Genomic DNA, 26,046 nt, shown 5'->3' on the forward strand with positions numbered 1-26,046 from the left:
AACACTTGCTGTTAAATAAATCTGACAGACGTAGATTCTCAACTGATATTGTTCAAGGCTTGTTAGAATTTCTCGAGGTCCTGGTATCTACAGTTCAGATTTTGCTATCAGTCTTATGCTCTGATATTGGTTCTTAATCTTGTGCCAGACATATGTTGATATATGTGCCCTGTCATTAATTATATACTTATATTCAGGCATATGTGGCAAACCACTTAAGCACACTTCAGTCAGTAGGACTTTAGAATGTGCTTTAAAGAAAAAGAACTCCCAAGGGTAAGCCACACAGCAAAAGGCAGGTTTAATTATAACTTGTGTTCACATGTCTGTATAGCTTAAATTAGCTAACATGAATAACAGTGAAAACATTGCTTTTGCATGAACTAGTAATTGGAACTCAAACTCTCTAAGGCATATGTTCCTGCATCCTCATTTCTCTTCTTAGCTATGTTACCTAGATTAGGCTAACACACTGCTATGGTATCTTCCTTTCTGCTATAAAGGTATACCTACTGTACCAACAAAGTATTTCTTACTCATTTTGAGTATTTATTTTATTGTTTTTGCTAAAAGGGGTTTTGCTTTTCATTTAAGATTCAAAAACAAAGTCAAAATATGGAAACTTCAGCCACTAGGATTTTGTAGCTGGCCTTCATCATTTCCAGGGAGAGGTCATTTCCACTGACAGCTACAATGCTTTGCTGAGCATATTCTCAATACATGTTATATATAGTTGTCCAGGTTTGCAGTTGCACTGGCTTCTTTACAAGATGTGACTGTTAAGGAAGAGGTGCAGCTGGAGTATAAAAGGTGGGTTAACATATTGAATATAAATATAAAATACTAGGTCATAAGCAAAATCCAATATCTTTTGTTTCTGAATTGCCTTTTCTTTCTATTGCTTTGAGATTTCATATTTCTTCTCACCAATCCAGATGTACCATTATTGAATCCTGCTCTTTTACAGTGAAGAGAAGGACTAGGAACAGCTAGACAAATGTTCCAAGCCTGCACACAGCTTTATTTGAGGCACTTTATTTGAGGTTTCCTTTTGACAGGAAAACTGGGGGGTGCTGTTATTTTTCGAGTATAATGCAAGTGTTGTGTAGGTCATCAGGTATATTGTCTTTTACTAGTGCAATGGTATTTTTCACACTTTCATGAGGCTCTGGTTTGAATAGTTCTGTTAAACAATCTGAAGACTCTCCTAAGACCAAATAAGACGATGAAGGCCCTAAGAGCCTGACCCAGAAACAGTCGGTGTTGCAGCCTGAAAAGTACTTTCCCTCTGATGTTCTTAATGGTAAATATGGAACACAAGTGTACTACTCACCTAACAGACTTCTCATCGCATTGTCCAAATCAAAGCAAAAGACTACGGATTAAATGTTCCAGCATGTTAAAGGAGATATTTTCATGTTAATGCTAGAACAAAGTCTATAAATAATGTTACCACATTGTGTCCATTTATTTATTTAGTAAAAAGGTAAAACAATCAACATAAAAAGGAAGAGATAAACATTTGAATACCCTGTAAACAATCTTCATTCTAGAAACAAATCTGTAACAAACCTTAGTCTGAACTGTAATCTGCATAAAAAGTACCAGACTGAGGGCACAAAAATCCAGAGGTTCCAGTCATCCCAGAAGGGCAAACATTATGTGGAACACGACTAGAATTATTGTTGTTTGCCTCCTCATCTATTCTCAGCAGGCACATGAAGGTACAACTTCTGGTCCATCTACTGAAGATATTGACACAGTGCCCAGAACAGTAGAGATTTCGGGGAGCGGCTTGCAACCATGTCTTTTCTTTTTTTACAAATCTTCATGGCACTTTGCTATAGGAAAATGCTATTTTATATATTTTTCAGAAAAGAAACCAAGCAAAGAAAAGTCAAACACTGTCAGGTTTGTACAAGAAGAAACTGAACGACAAAGTAAATCTCAGGTTTCCAAATTCCACACGGTTTGTTAAGCACAGAACCCCTGCTACCAAGGGGATATTCACTGTCTCTGCTCACTTAGCCCTCAAACTCAGCTACTAATTCAAACAAGGTTGCCAATTTAAAAGTAGGACACTGTTAACTACTGTTTTTACTGCTGTTGAATCACCTTTCATTGAAGAACCATGAAATGAAAAGTGAGTCCACAATACTACCAACCTGTGCAACTTCATGACTTAGAAATGAAAACACATCATATATAATTGCCAGTCTACATAGCAGAATAATTTATTTACTGATCTATTCACATTTCTATATGTGAATCTTCTTGCATTACTTTATTAACAGTAACATTTTTGGGGTGCAGGGGTAAATAAATAAATTATGTAAAATTAACTGCAATATTACAATTACTTTATTGATATCCCCTAGGCTTAAAATCTTCACTGTTCATTGAAATTACACTAGATTTACTTCAGTGCAACTATACTTGGAACCTGTTTCTACTTTTGACCTTTGGTCACCATTAGCCTTTGCCTTTAGACTTCCTATTTATTTTGCTAATAAGATTACCTAAAAGGCAGACAATACTTTCAGGAAACAAGAAAATGAGGATACCAGGTCAAAAATCCTTTCCAAATATTCTTGCTTTCTTTCATAGCCACGTGTTCCTCTGCAGAAGGAATACCTAACTGTAGCACAGGCAGTGACCACAATGCCAGAAGGTAACAAAGCACCAGAGCACAGAGAAAAAGGAAGAGGAGGAGATTTTTCATTGAGAGGTTCTACTTCTCCTATAGTGCATTTACTTGGTCTGTAGTTATCTCTGCATGTTGACATTTGTCACTAAGTCAGATAAGGAGCTGCAAATCGCTTTGAGTTTTATTTACTTATAGCTGTTTCTCCCTTCCCCGGTGACATTTACATAAGCTTGTTTAAAAGCAGGCTCTAAGTCACTTACTGAAATTAGAGCTGCAAATCCCACTACTGACTGCTGTTGGCCTCTATATAATACTCAAACTCTCCTTACCAAAAAAAAAAAAAAAAAAAAAAAAAAAAGAACCACACACAAAAACCTCTACTTCTATGTACAGTTCTTCCTTTTTCTATTTTCCTGCTCCTCTGGATTTTTCTAGGATATTATTTTGGTGACAACTGGCCACACACATTTACTGTTAAAATTTGTATTTTGGAACTTATTACCATCAGAATATGCATATCTTTCCTTCAGCAGTTTTGAAGCTGGTGAACCTCAGTATTCCTTTAACTAATTTTACTTTGTAACTTTAGCTTCTTGTCTGTTACCTCAGTGAAGTAGGAGACTTTTATCACATCATTTGTCTTTTTGAACTAAATACAGTTTGTGTCTTTCAAGGTGTTTAACTCCAAACTTTTAGCTGCACCAAACAAAGGCATTTTCTAGCATTGGTAGTGTTTTCGTAACTGAATAAGTATCCTGAGTCAGTAATCCATATTTTTATGTGATGTTTTTCTTTAGAGATATTTATTCTTCCACGAGTAAGGATGTGGTATTAACATGAAGCTACATATCTTGTAATGTGTATATATGTTGTAATGCTTTGCTCTCCTGCTGCTAACTATCCTGTGACTTGCAAAGATGAGGAGCATTTGTGTATTCCCTGTACAACAGACTCATATCATGGAAATCTAAATGTACAAATATAAAATAGTATAAGTAAGCTAGTCTCTTTCAGTACTTTCACAAATATTGAATGCTTTAGCTTTGCTTCTCAATTAGAAAAACAGAGCAATACTTATTCTGTAATTCAGCTTCTTAAACAGAGCTCTCTGGGCACCTTACATCAGTAAAAATTAAGGATTAGTACAACTACCTACTCACTAATAAACAGAAATCAGTTGCCTTTTACCTAAGATTATTAAAAGGTAAGGCAATTGGGGAAGGGGTGAAGAAACAAATGCACAATCCACTTTCTTCTCTTCATGAATGAAATTATCCCTAACGTGGTAAAGTGGTTTAGACTCAGTTGCTGATATACCGCTAAGTTTCAGCTTTAGGGCACCTCTAATAAAACATCTGGTGTTCAAGTCATCCAAATCATGATGGAGGAACACCGGTCATACTGTTTCTGTGTACCACTTTTGTTGAATGAATAGTACTGCTTTCTACAGCACTTCTCTTCAAGTACTATCTTTGCCTGAATCTGTTTAACTACTGAAACCAGAAATCAAAGCGGTATGACTATAAGATAAACTACTGTATACCTGTCCCTCAAGTTGCTTTCCAAGATGATGCTTGCTGGACAACTGGTATCTATATGGCTGACTATGCAATTCTGAAAAACATCTGTTAATTCTGCTCAGGTATGTTTGGAAGTATGTATATCCATTGGTATCATCACTCCTTTATGGTTTAAATTCCCATTTTTCCCAGTATCTACTAATGAACAAGCAAATTTTATGACAATCTTCCCTTCAGAATTTGTTGACTGCTAGTGTTATAAAACCTTGAGCTTAGCAGATGGTGACCACAGGTTAAAATCTTCAAACTCATTAAATTGCATTGACGTAAACAATAGATGATTAAATGATGTGCTCAGCACTTTTCAGGGTCAAACCTAAGTTATAAACACTCCTAGATGGATTCATTTTCATACGAGCTTTCTGGTCTTATATGACAAGAAATATTTTTTGCCACAGGGTTCAAGTAAACACACACTTGTGCTTCTGTGAAGATGTTTACCTCTCTTTTTGGAAGCAGAGTTATTATCTAATAGCTGTGATGTGAGGTTTTGCTCTATTAAAAAACTTTGATCTTTTCACTTCTATCTTTATGCATTATTTCCTGCTGACAAGCTTCTTCGTGAAGACAGCTAGCACTGCATTTGCTATACACTGCAATATAAAATCTTACTTCTTTCTAGATGCAAGAAGTCCTATAGGACTTGCTCATGATTATTACGCTGCTGAAGTGTTTCTATGTAGGCTAGAAGGCAGTTGTATTACAGCACTTGTATTCTGGTTACGTTATGCTATTGTTCAATGATAATCTTCATTTTATGTCATAGAATGAATGAGCCATAAGGCTACGTATCAAATAAATAATCTTTTGTTTACAGTGAACACAATGACTAATATATAAGTCGAGGCTTAGCTTCTCTCTTTATCAGATTTGTGTGGTTTGCAGTGTATACAAGAAAAAATTTTTATTTTGTAAACTGATGCTCTAGTCAGCTCATGAACACTTGTTTATAAGCTAGAAAGAAAATTACACATATAAAACTGTCATTTGTGAATGAGCATTTTTCCTGCATATATAAAAACATCACATCTTCATAAGTAGATTTAAGATACCAGAATCATACAAAACAAAGAGGTCTGCCAGTCCATTCTCTCCTAGCCAGAACAATGCTAACTAAACCATTCCTGAGAAATGTTTACCTAACCCATGCCCACTCATGGAAATTCTACTAATTCTGGTAGTGATCTCTTTCAGTGTTTGATTAGCCTTACCATTAAAGTGTCTTCCAGTATCCGACCTAATCTCCCCTGCTGCAATGCAAGCCAATCACTCTGTTTCCCACCACCATGTCCTCTTCACAGCAACTTTTTACATATGGATTCTATTTTCACCCTTGATTGGCTCTAAAAGAAGGAATTGCCAGCCCTTTCCCATTACTCCAATAGGCCACTTTTCCAAAATCTCTGCTTGTTCTTGATGGTATCCTTTAGATTCTCTTCAACTCACCCTTCATTTAGAGCAGTGTCCAAAGGCAGTGATTCTTAGAGTGATGTATTACTGCTGCTAAAAAGAAGAAAAAGGGTTTTAAGGATTCAGGGGAAATCACTGCAAAATGTAATAAATAAATAAATCACACACTATGACAGAAGAAGAAAGATAAAAATCTGAGTTTCTTGCAGCTCCTTTGTCACATTATTGAGAGGCACAGCTTAGCCACTTTTGTTCACGTTGTAGTTCCCAATGTTGAAAGAGCATCTCGTGATCAGCAGAAAGTTGCCAGCAATGGCTGCTGCTAAGAGAAAAACAGTCAGAATACTGAATAGCAGGAAAGGCCAAGCCTGTATCCCTTCTTCCAGCCCATAGCTATTAAAATGCTAAAATTAGCACATATCTTAATGGTTCAAAGTAAACAATTTCATTTGTTCTCATATAAATTGAATTTAATCTGGTGTGTCTGCTGTATTTGACACTGATTTCCAAAGTGAAGTTATGAGAGTCAAAGGAAAGAAGTTTTTGTATACTGGATATATGAGGAAAATGAATTATCTATTGACAAGGACTGCCTGCTTTTTGGGAGGGGCCTCATCAGCACTCTCTGAAATTGACTGAATGCTGTAACTGAACTTGTTTGCAGAAGACCTTAATTCGTTGTAAAATCAGAGTAACAACCACCTGCACAGTTTATTAGATCTAAGCCAAATACTTACTTTATATCCTAATGAATATATATTCCTATTAACTCTAGAACCCTCATTCACTCTCTTTCCTTTTTGCTCCTTACGTGCTTTTGCAATCCTTTATATTATGCTGTGGGTCTTTTTTTCTTTTTCTTTTTTAAAATCACCTCACTTGATATCCTCTTTCCGGATGTCACATCCCCCAGTCAAATTGAGAAAAAAAGTCTTCTTTTCTTTCTCCAGCAAGGTAGTTGGTATTGTTAATGTAGGCTGTGGAAAAGCTTAAGGGAAAATGCCAGCTTCCATCACAAGAGACTAGCCTTGCTTCTGCAAGTGGTTGGGGGAATTATGCTACATGATGAAGAAGATAAATGTCTTACTTTGCTATATCAAATTTTTCAGAAGAAAGTTTACTCAAAAATTCAGCTGAATATAAGTTAGCTACTTTGGCCCCTCTAGTCAAAAGTTTGTTTCTGCTGAGGTTAATTACAAAACTCCTGTCCATATGCATCAGGAATAATTTTTGCAATTTTGATTACTCTTTATACTGCGTAAAGATGCCCAGTGTTTTCGAGATGTTCTGGTAATGATGAACAACCAAGTGTCACACTAGTACTGAAAGGGTAAAAGGTCTTTCTCTGCCCTGTACCACCCCTTTCTAAAGAACAGACCACAGTAAAAAGCCCGTAGACACCAAAAACGTTAGTGCTTGATGAAATTAGGCTTGTCGGCCACCATAACAGGGCCCGACCCTAGGTTCCCGCAGAAAAGTTCATAGCCAAATCAGAGCAAATTAAATAATTAAATTCTAATGACGCGCGTACTGTAATTACAGCTCGAGCTGGGTGCCTCCAAAGAGGGACCCTGAGCAAAGAAATCCCTGGGCAATTATACCTTCCAGTCTAAGCTCTCCACCCCTCATGCGGTAGTTTGGACCAATAGTAATATTTTGGTCTGGGGTCTCCTGCTCCTTATTGGGTCTCATCACTGTCCCTAGGTAGGCTGTTTATCTTTACTGTGGCGGTTTTTGCTGACAGATGTGTCTTGATTCCTCGGGTCCCGCCCTTGTCTCTCAAGGCTCTGACAAAGAGGTGTTGTTCCAGCAATTAGTGACAGTAGGTGTTATCTCCCAAGGTCCTGACGAAGGGGATATAATCCAGACCCCAAGATAGTCCAGACCCCCTAATTAACACTGTTTCAGCAGTGAGAGGAGGCTTTGTTTCCCAAGGTCCTGGTGCCCAAGTAGGCCTTATTTCAAAGCCTTGGCATCCTCCCTTTTGGAGTGTGAAGTACAGGAATGCAAACTGTTGGTAACTCCCTTATCATTCCAGTTTGAACCAGCTCTCAGGCCCTTTTCTTACTGAACTAGGTAAAAGTTCATTATTTTATCTAAGTGCGGCCTAAGGCTTCAACAAATTTAGCTACTCGTGCTAAGCAAGTTTTAAGTAAGTTGTGCTATGCAGCTACCTCTAGACACTTTCAGCTCAATATTCTTTAACACTTGAATTAAAAATTGTGGTTCCTGATATACCTGCTCCACTTTTGCCAAACACTAGAGGTACATAAAAAGCAAAGATGTGCATTTTGAACATTAAAATTCACAGGTGCCTGCAGTTCTACTTCTGGCATCCTCAAAAAGGAATACTTTGGTTTTGCTAATATTATAAATGACTCAGCCTTAAGCCATATATAACAAACACTATTCAAAGATTTGCCATCCCCCTTTCTATCCGGCCTGATGGCCTTGGCTGTCCTCTCAGAACAACTATTCTTGTATGCCTGAAAGTTTAGGCTCAGCTCAAAATACAGCTATACTTTCTTTCACTTGACAGCTAGAGGTTGTGAATTCACACCCATTCCTCTGTCCACAAAAGAGGCTTATCCATGTGAAGTGGTTCAAAACCTCATCTTTCATCTACCACAAGAAGGCCCTGTAGGAACATCAGGTAACAGACTGGCGTAGGCAGAGGCCACGTTGTCTCTCCTGAACTGTCAATCTCTGAATAATAGCCAGGATTCAGTGGGCCAGAGGACCTTGTGTTGAACCTAGGCAGTCTCCCCTACTTCAAAACGTCAGATAAACGCCCAGATTACTACAGCCACTTGTTCCTTCTGTGGATTGCTCTTTGCAGCCTGCTTTGGTTTTAAAAGTTAGGGTGTAGTGTTTATGGCCAGGAGGATTCACAGGCTTCTGCATTTTCCATCTTGAGGCAATTAAATTTTCCTATGGATTATATAGAGAAACTAGATATCCAGGATGGAGCTGCTGCATACCACCAAATCACAGCGACGCGTGTACGGCCTCGCCTGCCTTGTGCCTGCTGCAGTACAGCGCCTGCGCCTACACGTTTGTATAGACGAAATTACAACGGATGTACCGCACCAGCACGAAGCAATTGCGCCTGTACAGCTTCCCCCAGTCCACCCAGAAGCTTCCAAATAGATAATACTTTAAAATGGGGGAGGGGATACGCAGTCTCGCTGCTGCCTGTGACAGAGAGCCAGGTGGTAGCTGCGAGGCACTCATCTTTCAACAAGCCCCGTCTGGTGGAGGGGGAGCAGGGGCAAACCTTCGCTGGCACATCGACATCCCCATGAAAACCGAGGTACCTGGTAGCTACAACATTTATTAACGTAGAGTACAAGCAACCTTGGCTACAGGCAAGGCAGCGCTGCGCTCGGCGCCGAGCACCACCTCCCTCCCCGGCGCCCCGCGCCCCGCTGTAACGGTCGCCGGCTCAACCGCCGCCGCGCAGCCGCCCCGGCCGCCCGACGCCATCTCCCCGTCCCTCCCCAGGGCCGCGGCCGCCGCCCACGGGCTCCGAGCGCGCCCTGCCGCCGCCGGGGCGCGGCCGTGCCGGTTCCCGGCAGCGGCGGCGCCGGGCCGCGCCGCGGGTGCGGGCGGAGGCAGAGCGCGCCGTCGAGGGAGGGGGGCAGCAGGGCGCGCGTACGCCTTTAAGAGTTTCCTCCGCGCGCCCCACGTGTGCGATCAGCTGACGGTGACGTCGCGCGGGAGGGCAGGGCCGCGCTCCCCGTTCCCGAGGCCGGGGCGCTGCGGGCGCCGCGCTGGGGTTGGCTGTGCCGCGGCCGCCCGGCGCGAGCGCCGCCGCCGCGCGCCCCTCCCCCGCCTCGCGCCCCGCCCGCCCGCGCGCAGGGCCGCTGCGGCGCGCCGCGGCGAGCAGCGGAGCGGAGCGGGCAGCAGCGGGCGCGGGCGGCTCTGACAGCGCCGCCGCGGCAGCGCCGCGCCCCCAGACCCCCCGGCGTCGCCGCGGCCCGCCCGCCCGCCTGCCCCGTGCGCCCGGCGGCCGCGCCTCCCCCGGCCGCGCACCTTGCGCGGGCGCCCGGCGGCGGCGGCGGCAGCGGCAGGAAGCGGCGCTCCCCGGCGCCGGGGACACAGCGCCGCGGTGGGCGGCGGCAGCCCCGCGGAGCGGCGCGGCGGCACGGCGCCCGGCGCCGCCCGGTACATGGATTACCTGGTAGGTGCCGGCGCGGCGCGGCGGCCCCGTCGGGCATCGCCGCCCGCCCGCGGGGGCCGGGGCGGGCCGGGCCGCGCCGCCGAGGGGAGCTGCGGCGGCGGCGCGGGCTATTAAAGGGCGATAAAGCGGCGCGGCTCTGCTAAAGGGTGCTGCAGCCGCGCTCATTTGGCGGCTATTAGGCTGCCGGAGTCACGACCTCGGCCGCTGTTTTCCCCTAAGTGCAGTAGCGCAGGGTACGCTTGAATGAGCTCAACTGCCACCCTGGGCGCGAGCGGCTCCGCGCCCCGGCGGCGCGGCGTGCAGGAGAGCCCGTTATGGCTCCTTAATGAGCACTGCCTCGGTTCGCCGCGAGAGATGGTATCGCGGCGCGCTCCAGGCTGGGGTCGCCGCCGGCGTGCAGGCTGCCGCGCCCGGGCCGCTGCCGAGGAAACGAGCGCCGTGGCCCTGCGGCGTGATGAGTGCCCGTTTTAGCTGCAGCGCGGTGCTTGCCTGCCTGGCCTCCTTTATGTAAAAAGGGGAGGCTGTAGTAGGTACACCCCATGACCCCAGATTTTTTTCTCTTTTTTAATTTCCTTTTTTTTTTTTTCCTTTTTGAACACCAGTTTTTGCTCCTTCTTAGTTTGTGCAGTGTTACGAGGAGTAAGCTAGGTTAATAGGAAGCCAGGCTCTTCTGCTTGCTCATCGCTCTTCAATATTGGTGTCTGGTGCAACCGGTCAGGAAGTATTTGGAGTCAGAAACTAGAATCAGCCTTTTTGTTGTTTTCACATGAGGCTGTAGGCTTTTGAGAGAGGCTCATTGACCAGTCAACAAAATCTCTGGGATGCTCGTTCTAAAGATTTGTGTGGTGACTTTGCCATATCGAGTTGAGGGCTGTGTGGCAGTGGCTGGCTTCTCCTTCTGTGATGATGAAATCAATGAAGTCAGAAATATATTATATATTAATTTAAACATTATTCTTGTGTGAGCACCCCCCTATTTTGGGGGTGTTCTGCTTATATCAAAAAGTCTGTTTGTCTTTCCTTCCTGAGAAAGAGTGTCAGTCAGTCCTATGTGGTTGAAGTGGCAGGTAAACTTCTCTTTAAGACCTAGTTAATGAAATACTGATAATAAACTTGCTGTGTACTAAGTGCAGCGTCTTGAGAGCCTGGAGCTGTTCCTTAGATTTTTTTCCTTTATAAACTGATATCCAGATGAAACTGGCCGTCTTGTGTACTTCTTGAAATGCTTGCATTAACCTTTGTGACTGCTGCAGGCCGTTGCATTGAAGGCCAACCAGTCGGAGAACAATAAATTTAATAAGCCCTGAAAACTGAGGGCATGTTTTCATATTAACTAGGGGGGAGAGGTTAAATATCTCTACTTTTTTTTAAGTTCTTTTTGTGCTTTCTTATTCCTTTACCTCTTTTGTTGTGCTGCTTTTCTTACAACTCTTACTTATTCCTTTGTCCTTTTGTCTTACTCCTTTTTTCTTTCTTTCCTTACTCCTTTACTCTTTCCTGTTTCAGCCTTCTTTTTTTGCAATCTCTAAAACTGTAAATCTCCAGCACAATGATATCCTGAGTGTTCTTGCAATTTTTGTTTAACGTTTCTATTATATCTGTAAGTACCTTTGAAATGAGACTTCCTCAAGGCCTAATCTATCTCACGGTGCATGTTATACATACAGTACTGTATGAACCGTGAAGGCATCTTATTATGTGAAGGTTGCTACAAATCAGCTAAGCTAATTTTTATAAACGATGAAAGCAAGGGTTTGGGGACTATGGCTCAAACAGGATGCTGGTCTACTGAAGCTCTAGGGCAGTCCAAGATGTCAGGATGCCTTCATTTATCACAGGCCACCATTTCTTACTAGGAAGAACATACCTGTTACACTGTAGAAGGAGTCTTTTGATTTTGGGAGTGCTTGTTGCACCTGGCATCAACTCTCAATAGTAGAAGAAAGTTTTAATTCTTTGTGTTTGTGTATATGGAAACAAATTCTGTTTGGCAGGTCAAGTCAGATATGTTCTCCTGCATTTATACAGAGGTCTTCCACTTCCAGTCCTTGTCTCCACAGATTGCATGTGGCTGGCCCTCCTTGCCCTTTCTCTCTTAATTATAGTAAATGAAATGGTTCTTTCTGGTAAAGGACAATCAGTTCAGGCATCTTAGAAAATGCTCTGACAGAAGAAGAAAAAAAATTGGTGGGAAGTTAGGCAAGTCATTTTCTACAGCCCATTTGCAGCCTAGAGGGTGAAACTGTTGATACAGTTTGCCCTAGAATAAAGATGGGCCTGCTGTTATTGATGCAAGACTCGCAGCTACAGTGTGGGCATGCAGAGGAACCAGCTCCTCCTTATTTTTGTAAGAGCAGTAGCAAAAAGGTGTATATGTTAAGGAAGTATTAGGCATCTAGGTCTTAGGCATTTATGGTGGAATCTCTCACCTACGTAGGCTTCAAAACCCAAGTAGGCATCCCTTTGCTGGTTCCTCACACTGAGCACCGGTGTGGCAGCCTGGAGGCAGTGAGGTTTTCTCCACTGCTTTTAATGTGAAGCAGCCAGCAGCGCTAAGGATGCAGTTGTTTCCGGCTGCAGTAGTGCCTTGCCAGAGCTTTAGGTAAAGTTTTGATTAGCAGTGTGGTAAAATGAGGGAGTTCAGTGGAAGAAAGCTAGAGTAACTGGTGAGGTTTGCTGCAGCACAGACTCAGGAGTCATTCCCTCTCCGCGTGGAGTCTACCTTTGGTGGTCTCTTTCCAGACTTTCACAGGAGGGTTCTTTTCCTGATAGTGCCAAACATCTTGGAGGTCTCCTTAAGCATAAAGGATTATGGTGAAAATGTCAGTGCATTCACATTTTTGATAGACTTTTTCTTCTCCTTTAAGGAGCTGATCCAAAGAAATACTGAACATTTGCAGCACCTGCAATTATCAGTGGGATATTCAAGATGTTCGGAACCTGTTCAGAGCCAAGTCAGTTGTAGCCAACTTAGATCATGGTCTGTTGTCCTGAAGTTCATCTATTAGGATGGATACATGGAATCTATACAGAACCTCTCCTACTCTGTTGTGATCCATGACTTATGGCTAAGGCCATTTGATCTTTGAAATATTAGTGCTGATATTAGAAGAGTACCTTCTTTGGCCTTATGGTTTGGTTTTGCATTGTAACAGAATGGTAGAAGTGGTCTTTATATCTTGAATAACTAGAAGAGGCTTTTGGGCCTGATCTTAGCTTTATTTTTATATTGGAATTGCTACTTAGCGTTAAGTGTGTAGTGGTTTTTTAACAGCATAGGAAGCATGGGAATTTTTTGCAGTCTCTAAAACTGTAAATCTTCAGCACAACAATATCCTGAGTGTTCTTCAATTTTTGTTTAGCGTTTCTATTGTATCCACAAGTGTCTTTGAAATGAGACTTCCTCAAGGCCTAACCTATCTCACAGTGCATGCTACACATGCAGTACTGTATGAACTGTGAAGGCATCTTGTTCCTATGCTGTTAACAGCATAGGAAGCATTCCCATTTTAACAGCCTGTATCAGCCTCTAGAAAAGAGTCTAACCATTCTCATATAGAGGCACCTTTTACTCGCAGTTTATTCCTCTTCCTACATTGAACTCCTTTAAACCATACCATGCTAACATAGCCGCGTGAATATAGACTAAATTTTTTTTTTCTGACTACATAATCCTGTGGTGTATCTGCAACAATCTTCTTTCTTTCTGCATTGTATCTGGAAGGATTATCGTGTGTATATAGACTTGCACTGGCTGGCCTATGTTCAGTAGACTATGCTTAATTTAAGAAATTACAGCATGATGCATCTTGTGAAGATCATGGCACGTGACTAGTCTTACAGTTTTTACTTGGGAAACTTGTGGGGAAACAATGGCAGTGCTTTGATTTCTATATGTGATACTTGCAATGCAAATTTTAAGCTGCTGAGTAGGCTTTCACAATGTATTTCAGTGGCAACTCTGCGCTAGATACGTATCTTACACTGAAAAATTGCATGTGTCAGTCTGATCTGTGTAGATCTGTTGGGAGGTACTTGAAAGGATGATGGAGAAATTTGAATCAGTATGACTTCAGGAAAAAAAAAGAAATGACTATATTGGCTTGAGAGTTTGTAAAAATAAATTTGGTAACCTGTTGCATTTTGTATTTTTAGTATGCTAATATGTAACTTTTGAATTATCCTTAAATTGTATCATATATTATGTCAAACCTTTTCACATCATATAAAAGTTTCTCGGGCAAAGCCTCGCATAATGAGGAGTATATCTCAACCTGAAGCTGAAGGTAGCACTTGTTGCGTGGACAACCTCATCAACTAGTCGTATTTCTCATGCTTGACGTTAAGCAGGAATGTAAGTGTTGCAAGGTCAAGAGATCACACATTCTTCTTAGAGGAGTAGTATCTTTGTTGCTTGGATTGGGATTTTTTAATATAGTTTTGTACATTTATTAGCTGTTAGGAACTATTTTATTTATGTATACTTGCACACAGAAGCTAAAATTTGGATGGGTTATGAATAAATCAAACTAAACTTTCACATTTTAGACTAATAGGCCTTGAAATGATTTCCCCTTGATGCAAGTTCTGTACAGTTAGGGTTCGGGCAAGGCATTTCAGAAAGCTGCATATACCAAACAGTGTGTGTGGTGTGCATGTTCTCTCGTTCTCTCTCTCTCTCTCTCTCCCTCTCTCTCTCTCTCTCTCTCTTTTTTTTTTTTTTTTTTTTTTTTTTTTTAATAGCAGATGCTATTAACAGGGGGAAGAAGTTTCTGAGTGACTTTTCTATCCTGGAAAAAATACTTTTAAGACCTTCCCTTTTATTTAATTGCACCCAAAGATGAGTTTGACTTGGAAAGTGGTAATAAAGATAGATCAAGATCACTTAATAGTTCTGATATATTTTGGATCCTGTCTTACCATCGTTATTGCCTGTTCCATTGTTTGGTCTCTGCAGACTATGGCAAATATTTTTATGCTACAAATAGCATTATCAAAGCATCTGTTTCAAGGTTAGAATTTTTCTTTACTGAAACTTCATAAATCAGTATTCCTTGAAGAAGGGGAAGATGGTGAGAATTCCACAGTAGGAACTCTGGGGTTTTCCTTCCAGGTACATATAGGTGTTTTATCAGTCACCTGCAGTATTAGCCACAAATGTGTGCAGCCTTGCCCTCTTACCATTTGATAAACTTCCCTCTCATCATATATATATATATATATATATATATATATATATATTTTTTTTTTTGTTCATGTAGCTATGAGAGCTATTGGGCCATCTCAGACTCTAGTCCTCAGTCTATTAGAGATAGCACCCCTCAGTTTGGGAAGCTGGTTAGGCACAAGGATGAGAGTCTGACAGTGCTTTCAAGATAAAGATATAGCTTAATGTGAGAAACAAGTGTTAAATTGGTTAGTGTACAGGGTGCCTGCATCTAGACTACTGTTTGAGTCAGATATGAACTTCTGAAATGAATCTCAGTCATCCCTGTTTATTGTACCCAGGTTTGCATTGCAGAGTGGTCACAGATCACATGAACTTCTTTTTTCTTTTCGGATTAAATCAGATTGGAAGATGCACTCAACTAATAGGTAGTCAGCCTGCAGGATCAGATCAGAATTAGCCTGAAATAAAATCCCTGAAGATACAGAGTATGAATACTTGGTCTCCAGTACCAGCTACTATTATGCTCTACTATTAATGTAATAGTTGCTAATGTAGACACAGTCAGGGTCACCTTATCTGGAAGTGAGAATGCTGCTTTTTCTGAATACTTGCTGCACCAGCACAGCAAAAAATGTAGAAAGAAACTAAAAACAAATTTCTGAGACCTAAACCAAAGCAGTTGTTATGGATAGGTTCCTGTTGGTATTTCAGTGTAGCATTCAAATCTAAATCAACTGGGAATGGCAAATGGAGTTAATTCTGGGAAGCAATCTCCCCTGAATGAGCAGTGCTTCTGTCTTAAGTAAGTATGAGAGTTCGAGAACCTGGTTTGGCTGAAGATCTGAAAGAGAGGTGCTCTTAAAAACAAATCTACCTCCTTAGTAGAATCTACCTAGCCAGTATTGCAGGGAGTATTTGCTGAATGAAAGATGTTATCAGCTGTGTAGAATGGGCAATAAAAATATTGGTGACTTAATGTAGTGGAACCTAATCGCCCATCTGAAGACAGATGAGTGAGCAGAGGAGGAGCAAAATTCCTTTGCAGGAGATAAAAGTGAAACCTTGTATTAGTTCATCCCGCAATAGGAAGCATTATTGAATTCCCCAGGTAAACTTTTGATTCCAAGGTGGCTGTTGTAAACACTTAAACTTGATATAGCTTCCTGGGGAAAACAAAAGAATGCCTTAATGTGATCGTAACTTCCAGGAGAAGTTTCTGTGAAATCACATGAGTATTGCAGCTCCAGAAATTTTGTCTTTTCAGATGCACACAGTGAAGGAACAAGTGAATTAGGACTCTTAAAATCAAATTACTTTGCCTCTTCTGTGGTGAGGGTTGCATTGGAATAGCAGATGCTATTACATCAAAAATGTTTCCATTTCTGAAAATGTGCTAGTCTGTTACAAATAGCCCTATTTATTCTTGTGAATTATTCCCAAGGTTCAATTTGGGTTGGGCCCCATGTTGTTCTGCAGTATGCTCCTCCTAAATTCTTCAGTCAGAGCTTCTAGCTTGAGGCAGCATGGTGATGAATTTCACAAAAGGTTAGAAATGCAAGCTTTTAATAAGTGAGAAAATCTGCATCTAAAGGGCAGCATATTCCTCCTAATACTCAGTGCTGACTACTATTTTTGGTTTGTTTTCAGTATCATCAGCTCATGTTTTTTAATATTGCCAGCTTGTGATGCTTATTCTCATAAAACCTGCGTGCTGAAGTTATGTGATTATGTGAGGATATCAGTTTTCGCTTAACGGAAGAAGCAATTTTAGGGACCTCATAGCTTCAAACTTGGAAGCATGAATGTGGGCCCCTACACCTGTAAAGCCATAAGGAGAAAATATAAGCGGTATTGAAAATCCTGTGATTTTTTTTGAGTGTTGGCTCATAATACTTTGTGTGCAACAAAACTTTCTGAAATGCAAACTGTCTTACTGTATAAAAGTCTCTGGGGACATATAAATAAGAGGGTATTTGCAGTTGGATAAGCAATTGGCTCATCTTGTACCGGATTTCTTCAGAGTATAGAACTTTTCTTTTGGCTCACTGGCAGCCTGGTGAGGTGACTGTATTAGTTGCCAACTCAAAGATGTAAGTAGCTTCCTGCTATCTGAGGAGGAGACGCAAAGCAGGAAGTCTATCTGACAAGTCCTCTTATGTTTATACACAGTCCTGCCCTACAGCTTTGTTGCTTATAAGGGCAAACAGCAGGAAGAACGTGAATGTTTATATAGTGCTTTGTTTTTGTGGTGTATGTTTTTTGGGGAAAGGAGTAGAAGTAAAGAATTGTTCACAGGACCATGTTAGCTTTTGATGTTGGAGAGTCAAGGGAAGCAAGGTGGCATCCGAGAACCAGTAGGAATTTTTGACATGGGGAAAGTGAGTCTGCAAAATGTTTTTTTTTCCTTTTTTGTATGAAAGAAGCATCTGTTTTCTACACTCTTATTTCTTACAGCAACTACTGCCCAGTCTTCCATTGTATGGTTTTGTCCCTAATAGGGATATAAAACTTTGGAGCAATTAAAAATGAAGTAAATTTTTCTGTAAAATGTCAATAATAAGTTTAAATAAGAGTTGATAGTAGTGTTGTGGCAGACAGTAGGAGGGAGAGGAGAATGCAGCAATTACAAGGGAATTTCATGCTCATGTCTAGTGGTATAAACTGTATATACTGTGGAGGGTCTGATGTGGAGAGAGAAATGAAGAATGCATATTGAACCTGGGAAAAAATTCACACTCCTTCTTTTGTTATTGGGGTATATATTGGTATAAATGGCAGATGAAATTCAGTGGTTAAATGCAAAGTTGTATGTATTTAGAGTAGAAGGAATATGCCTTCTGTATGGAATATGCCTTCTATACAGATGTATTGATAGGCTCTAAAATACCACCAGTACTCAGGAGGGTGAAAGAGGACCCTTACCTCACCACTGGCAGCTATCAAGGAGGCATCTAGAGCGTTGGGTGCTGTTAGGAAAGAGAAAGAAGGAAAATGCAATTTTGATAGTACTTATATGCAAGGTTCGCTCTCATCTTAAGTGTTGCATTTCTGGTTGCATCATCTCGGAAAGAATATCGTAAAACCAAAGAAGATGTAGAGAAGGATGACATGGCAATTAAAAGAAAACAATTGCTTTCATACAAGGAGGGATGAAGTAGTAGTTGTAGCCCTTCAGTCTGAAGGAGCTAACTGAATGGTGTGAGGAAAGGGCTATTACAGAGGTCTATGAAATCATGAAGAGAAAGTGAACAGGCAAGAAGTCCTTTCTCCCAATAAATGAACTTGATGGCACTTGATTGCACATAAAATCATGGAGAAATTGCTTTTTCCCAGTATTGTGGGTCTCATTGTGCAGTAATGTTAGGGAGACTGAAATGAGTGTGCAAATTCATAGTCTAGTTTCTTGGAAGAGCATTAGAGAATATTAAACATGAGGTTCAGATGTGACTGCAGCCTTTTGGAGATCCTGAAGTTGTGATTCCTGGAACCTGTGAAGGATCTGTCAGTGAAAGATGGTTCCCTGTGTGTCCTGGTGCTTATGCTATGTGCTAAGCATCTCCATGCCTCCTTGTGGAGGGAAGAGCAAGATTTAGTTCCAGAATAGGATATTGCTCTTAGAAAGCAGATATTCTGTGCGGTGCCCAGGAACACTCCCCAGTGTAGGTAGAATTGGATTGACTGCGCAGGCGTTGAGATTTTGGATTCAGAGGGATTTAGGAAAATACTTAATCTGCTCCAGGGACGTATAGCTAAAGTGTTCCTTCTGCTTGGAGGTGCTGCCCAGACATGTGAACAGAGGCTATTGGCTTTCCAAGGCGTGCATCCTAAACGATTTATGACTTAGATCTAAGGCGGCTGACACTGAACCTGAATTGACAGCTTGTGTCAAGTGCAGAGTAATGACATTGCCTCCCCTACTAGGGCTTTATTCTTGCCTAGAAACTTCCTTAGTTTCAGATTTCAGCAAGACAAGAAGAAAAAAGTCCAGAATTTTTAAGAAATGTCTGTGTTCATGCAACTATTAATTTTGTGTTGGCTAATCTGCATCTGTTGCTGTATGAACCATTGCAGTCTTGGAAACTGTCATGGAAAACCATTCTAGTGAGAATATTGGCTGAAAGAGGGGAGAGCATTGTTCGCTAGTGCATCCACTTGATTACTTTTTATGATGACAAGAGCGTTCTTGGAACCACTCCTATTTCCTGTTCAAATATCATTGGCTTTCTGTCAGCATCAGGTTTCCGCTAGTCTCTAAACTCAGATTTCTTTTTGTAATGATTATATACATGAAGCCTCGTATCCTAAAAATCTAGGCAGCATTAAAGGATAACATGAAAATCTTCTGTATTTCCTTTATCCCTAAAAATTGTATTAAAAGAGAATTTCAGGAGTTTAAATTAGAAATGTTATTAATGGCATGTGGTAAAGGGTTATGTCATCTTGTGCAGCAAGAGGAGTATTCAGGGTACTACTTGGAATTCAGCACACAGGCCTCACAAATGGCAATCTTGGTCAAAGTTCTTGCCACGCCTCTTGTAGTATAGTTGTGTGTGCTTTCAGGTATTTACACATTATTCTTCAAAACATGTGAACTCAGAATTTTTCTGGCTTTTTTACATAAACGAGTAGGAGGACATCTCAATCTTCATCTTGGTAAAGGAGAACATGACCATAAAAAAAAAAACCTTTTCCTTTTCTCATATTGCTTTCTGTGTTTTGTGCTCTTGGAACTGAATACTCCGTAATTTATTTAGGATTATGGCGAGGCAAACTGAGATCAAGATGAACACTCCCGTTGGCTGGCAAAATGAGGCTACTAGCCCCTGTTCTGTTAGATGTCTAACCTTTTGTTTCTTTTCCAAGAAGCTAATTGAGATACCCCTCAGTAGGGTCCTTTGCCCATCTAGGATCTTGAGACCAGTGTTCAACCAGTGATTTCAACTGTAAGTGGTCAGTTGTGGAACATGCTGTATTTAGTCTCTTCAAGATTTGCTCTCTTGTAAATATTATGGATAGGGACTTCATTTTGTATTTATTAAATGTAGAGCTAGTTACTAGCAATGAATTTGTGCATTGCAAGCTAATGTGTACTGGCGTCTGAGCTGTAGGAGTTTTTTTTCTGCAACACCATATAATGAACCTTGTTTTGTACTATTATTCAGAATTAGTGGAATGCTTAAAATATGGACAGAATAAATGCTTGTGGTGAATGAAAGATTGCACAGCTGTAATGCAGACGTATTTCCAAGTCATCACGAAGTCACATTTTTACAACACATAATTAAAATAACTGAAGTTTTGGAAAATATGTATCAATGTTAGCCACGAGTTTAATTTCCAGCTGGAGAAATTAATGTTTGCGATGACTGTTTGCCTAAGCAGAAGGGTGCATATTGACAGGGCTGCATGCTTACTTTGTTTGACTTACTCAACCTGAAGACTCCTTTTCTCAGTTTTGATATGTTAACTGGCTTCTATTAAAAATAAGTCTTTGCAGAGTTGAATCAAACAAGGTATCTTTCTTTGTAATATCTGTAGATATATTTTTAAATGATTTTTTCTTTTACTTTCATGCTTACCATGTAAAACCCTTTCAGAAAGCAACACTAAACTGTAAGTAACTAAAATGCAAATTCTCCAAGAGTTGTTTTATTGCCCAGTTGTGTAATGGAAAATTAGTTACAAACTCAAGTAGTGAAAGATTATAAATATCAGGAATAAATGTCTTCATAAAGTAATCTGTATTGTGTGCTGGATGAAACTGGGCAGTAAGGTTAGTTTTCTTAATCTGACTTTAATTCCCCATTGTAGCAGTAGGTGATCACAGCATTAGTGTATATGTGGTAAGAGTGATAGTCTGCATGATAGCCTCTAACGATCTAATTATTTAAATTAATTCCTGGTATTTACTCATTAGCTATTTTGTCCTGTAACTAAACAGAAACAATATGGGGGTTATGCCAATTTCTTTTTTGGGGGTGTGTGTATGAATACAAGTGGGAGAAGCAAATAACAGCTTTGGAATTAATGAGCATTTTTTTTTTAATGCTATAGATTGCAGATACTAGGTATTGGCTTGGAGGCTTGGGGAAGGAGTTAGCTTAATATCTACTGGGAAATGGATGGTGGAAGTGTTCACTTGATACTGTACATGATGGTAGGGAGATGACATAATTTTAGAACTCCATTCCGTAATAGCTTGCTTATTAGTTCAAAAACATCAACAGTAGCAAGCCCATCAATGGATGAGCAAGGTAACTAAGGTGCAGCTTGCTCTGTTTGACTGAAGCAATGGTCCACAGGTATCCATTGTGGAATTTGAACTGCTGCTTAGTTCCCTTATGAATAAAATATATCCAGTAAAGCCTGGATGTATTGAACAAACTTGAAAGGGAAAACAATTTATAATACTGCACTTGCTTGGTTAGAATAAAAATTAATGATATATGTTGAGAAGCTGTAGTGGTATGCTACTGCTGCACATTTACTTTGCAACCAAAAATAATCTTTTACTTTGTATGTAATGGCTGATCTTCCATCACTACAAAATCTGTCGTGAAAAATACTGAAAATACAGATCAAAGTATGTGTCACCCTGTGTTTAAGTAGGGGCTTAAATTGCAGCAGACTCAGGTTAAACATTAGGAAACTTTCTAGCAGTGAGGATAGTAAAGCACTGGACTATACTGCTTGGAGAAGTCATCACTAGAACCTTTGGAACAAGGAACACAAACACTGTCAGGTTTAGTCTGGGTACCGTTTATACCCCTACTCCACCCCCACACTTTGGGTAATGGTCAGTTCTACTGCTATTTTTCTGGTTTTTTTTTCTATGGGAAGGTGGGGGCACAAGTCACAAAATTGGGTATTTGTTCTGAAAGCTGAAAAAAAAGAAATATGCTGGCAATTTAAATGACATTTTTAAGCCGCATTCCCTTATAGGTGGTAATATCGTAGCTTGCTTCCAGTAAGAATAGAAAATCAATCACACTGTCGAGGTTTTCTTTCAGGTCCTTGTACTGTTCCTTTTGACATTCAGACAGTTCAGTGAGATACTGCTTGTTTTATATTTAACAGTTACAGCAAAAGAAAAATGTTGCTGCATTTTTTTGTTTGTTTGTTTTTAGTCATATACTTCGTAAGAGCTGCTCTCCTAACTTTTTAAATCAAGATTCCAATTAACTAGATAATTCACTTGAGAATTTCTGGGGCGGGAGGTGGGAGTAGAAAGTAGAGGCACAGAAAAAAGCTGTTTCACGGATGCTGTTTGAAGCCTGTGGTATACAACACTTCATGTCATAAAGTATGTATGGATGATGTGTGAACTTGGTAAACATATGGTAAAAATGTTCCACTTAGTTGCTTTAAACTTTTGCCCACAGTGAGAAAAGAGTTCCTCAATTACTGTCCTAAGTAAATCACTGTAAACCGGTTCTGTTGTGCTTGACTATATATCAAAAATGGCAAACTTACAAAAGGTCTGTTTTGGCGGGGGGATTTGGATTTATTTTCTGACTACTTCATACTGTTTAAAGAAAGTCTTTCTCATCTGTTCCGTCAGCAATTCATAGTCCATCATCAGCCGCTCTGGGTGACTGCTAGAAGACGTAGAATTGTGGCATCACAACAGATTGGAAGTTGAGCAAGTTCAGGGTAAAAAACTTTTAATATGATTATTGACAGCTGCAAGACTAGATTAAATAAAATGTTCAAGACAGTAAAGAGTTCTGTTTTAAACCTGAGAAATCTCAGGGAATTCAAGAAGTGCAACTTCAGAAATACAGGAGCATCAAGGTATACACACCATTTTGTGATATGGAGGAAGAGAATTTGAATGATGCAAGGAGAGAAGAACGTAGTATTTAAACATAGAAGCCTCTTTAAGGACTGCTAAGAAGCCATAAAGCACATTAATCTGACAATTAGGATGTCTCTTGCAGATTATCTTTAAATCAAACTTGATTAAAATAAATGAGACTGAAAGCTTGCATGCAAAATGTTAGTGTGGTATATGGGCATTTTGGAGAGCACTGAGTAATCTGAGGCCTATAATGAAATACTGTATTGGTAAGTGCAGTGATGCTGGCAGCTGCTTCTGTGTGAAAGGTAGTAAGTATCTGGATAATGTGAATTTGTATGGCATCTTTCTTACCTTGCTCAGTTTTGCTACAGCTTTACAGCAAAAACGTAGTAGTATACCATCAGGTGTTTCTCCTGGGGGAGAGGGGAGAGATGGGAGAGTAATTTGAACTCTTAATAAGTAGAATTTTTGGTAATGTCTTTATTTTAATTTCTTTAGACTATGTCTGAATGTATCCAGCTCTCATTTGCTGTTTGTAGAATTGGCATTTTCACGGTAAGCCAATGTTCTAACTAAATAAATAACTTTTGTTAGTGTTAATGTCATTTTAGTCAAAAGAAGTTATTTAGGGTTTTGGGATCAGGATTAATAATGTAGTTAGCAAGAGGGATTTATCATATTAGTTTACATTAACAAACTACAGCATGGTTTATCCTATCAAAGCTTTACTAATACAGGCGCAGAGAAAGTGTTCTCCTCTCTAATTAAAAATTGAAGAAAAATTCAGCCCACTTCTTGTGATAAGGACACTTGAAATTTCTATGCATCAGTCACTGAGAATTTTGGCCAGTATAATTACTGAAGGGTTTGTATATGTTTGCTTTTAAATATCCACGATGTTTAAGTCATATATTAAAGCGCATTAGCTATATGCAGACATTGTTGTAGCTTTGTATGGAGTGCCTTAATGCTATTAAATGAAACCTTCCAAACCTCAATTAAGTTATATAAAGGAAATATGAAGCCTTCTTTAGAAACACGTGTCTTAAATATGCTAAGATAAAAAAAATTGTTATATTATTTCCCACTGCTGCTTGTATTGACGATGAGAACAGATAGATGAATGAATATTTTGTAGAGGTTCTTAGAGCAAGCTCTGCTTAGTGTTTCAGACATTATAGCTCAGACCATGCTTCAGATCTTGGAGCTCTTGGAGTGGGAGTGCTGCTTCCACTGTTAATACCTTTCAAGAAGCCTAGCATATACCCTTTTTGACAATATAGCCTAATAGAATGGAAAATGGTATGTGAATTCTGAGCACCTGTGATGAGAACAATATACTACCAGTTACTCTTCCTTGGAGGCAGAATCCCAAAGCTTAAAATTTGCTTTTGTTTCTAGAATTGAGTTCTAGGCAGGGTTTAATACCTGCATGAGGTTATTACCGTGATATTTGCCCGTGTTGTGTTGCCAGCATCTAAAAGACTCTTTTATAAAAGATGGAACTTAACAAACTTGGGTAGTACAGACAAAATCCTTAAAGAGGAAATTGCTACTTGCGAAGTCAAAAGCATGTTTTCCTGTGATATTTAACTTCCTCAGAAAAGCTTTCTCTATACAAATTCCTATGTGATATGAGCATGCTTATCTTAAAGGATCAGAGAAGGTTATAGCATGAGGTTTTAATGGCTGCAAGGTATGCAAACCATCTGCTAACTCTTTAAAAGCCTATACTAATATGTCAAAATTGATTTGCGAAGATATCTGTATATTGCAGAATCAGGTGAAATGTATATAAGCAGGCATGCTGTATGGCAAAATATTCCCTCTGACAATAATTGCTTCTATTTTAGTTTAAATAAATCACTGTGTTGCTTATATTGCATTTCACTAAATTGTGGTAGCTGCAGTTGTAGAGATGGTTGGGTGATTGATATCTTACTGTGCTCTTTTGGGCAGCATTATCTTTAATTTCATCAAGCACTTTTTAATTACAAAATATGAAGAGCTAGCTTTATTCATGGAAGTAATGAAAGGAACTGATTTCTCTAGCTGCTGAGACTACAGGGGAGGAACTGGAAAGGAGGGTGATGAATAGACTTAAGAGCATCCAGAGATGTGCAGTGGTGGTGACAGTGTGCGGAGAAGACATACATTGCGTATAAAGTGTATGTGAATGCTAAAATAGTTGTTTTGGGAAGTGCTGGATGGCAAAAGTACTCGCTTATATAGAAATGCCTGTCATTAGAAAAGCGGGTTTCCAATGATCTGGTAGGAGAGTTGGATTTGAACAGCTTTGATTGGTATCAGAGCTAAGGGAGAGGCCTGCTGAAGTGGGAGCTATGAGGAAACGAAGTGCAATAGTTGCTCTCTCCACGCTCTCCCCTGCTCTTTCTCAGTCATGTAAATAGTCCCTTGTCACTGGATTTTGTTGCTTAGGTATGTGGCAATCTGGCAGCTGGGAAGCATAGTGCTCTCTACTGATGGTCAAGAAACAAAGCACAAAACTCCAACACGCATTTCCCTTTTAATCAATTTCCCTGTATCTTATATCATGTGCTTTCTACTGTATGCTCTTGTTCAGTTTTAAGTGATTTTTGAATTGATTTTATCCAAAAGCTAAGTCTCTGAAGTGCCGGTCCTTAGCAGCACCATGTATTCAGTTTGTGCTGTATTATTTGGACACTTCCTGTTCTGCATGTCCTCATTGTACAGTGCCACAAGTATCTTGCATAGACTTCGTTAGTCCTTTGGACTACAGAAATCTCAATTGTTGGTTTGTTATCAAGCTGCTTATCAGTAACACTCCCAAGCACCCATTACTTCAACTGCACTATTATGTTAAATAGGCTTCCTGTTTTTCAGGACTGCATGGGCTATAAGGTGGAGGAAGGGTTTATGCATAGATATCTATGGCAAAAGAGCCTCAGCAACTATCTGCTACCTGTTTCACTGGCTAATATCTTACCATGGCTAAGAGTAAAAAGCTTTGGTGTCTTGAGCTGGGAAAAGCAGAGGTCTTTAAGACTGGGGAAAGAGATGTGCTACCTACTTGGGGGGATAAAACTGGATGAGGTTATTTAGAAGCATATCCCCAAGCCAAGAGCGAAGTAGAAAAGTAGAGGTGGTTAATATAAAAACTGTATAGGTATCTGTAAGGATCTGAAGCTGAACTATGTGTATCCTAAAAATGAAAACACTGTCATAAACCTAAACAGAAACTGTTGGGATTTAAAAAAAGAAAAATCCATTTCC

The 26,046-nt window shown here is 40.3% G+C and overlaps 1 protein-coding gene across 4 annotated transcripts in view; it reads left to right on the forward strand.

Annotated features, from left to right (window-relative positions):
* The first annotated feature begins 8,845 nt into the window (after nucleotides 1-8,845).
* Nucleotides 8,846-26,046, forward strand: part of LOC112995748 (ADP-ribosylation factor-like protein 15) — a 232,426-nt gene continuing 215,225 nt past the window's right edge. Inside the window, exons 1-3 of one of the 4 annotated variants that reach the window (XM_064500777.1) lie at nucleotides 9,331-9,820; nucleotides 22,552-22,643; nucleotides 23,290-23,346. In XM_064500777.1, coding sequence (XP_064356847.1) covers nucleotides 23,293-23,346 — 54 coding nt within the window. In that variant the 5' untranslated portion in view covers nucleotides 9,331-9,820; nucleotides 22,552-22,643; nucleotides 23,290-23,292. Of the gene's footprint in view, nucleotides 8,951-9,330; nucleotides 9,821-22,551; nucleotides 22,644-23,289; nucleotides 23,347-26,046 lie in introns of those variants that run through there. The other 3 variants (XM_064500774.1, XM_026120922.2, XM_064500775.1) reach the window with 3 other exon arrangements.

This window comes from Dromaius novaehollandiae, chromosome W (assembly GCF_036370855.1).
Source record: "Dromaius novaehollandiae isolate bDroNov1 chromosome W, bDroNov1.hap1, whole genome shotgun sequence".
Lineage (NCBI taxonomy): Eukaryota > Metazoa > Chordata > Aves > Casuariiformes > Dromaiidae > Dromaius > Dromaius novaehollandiae.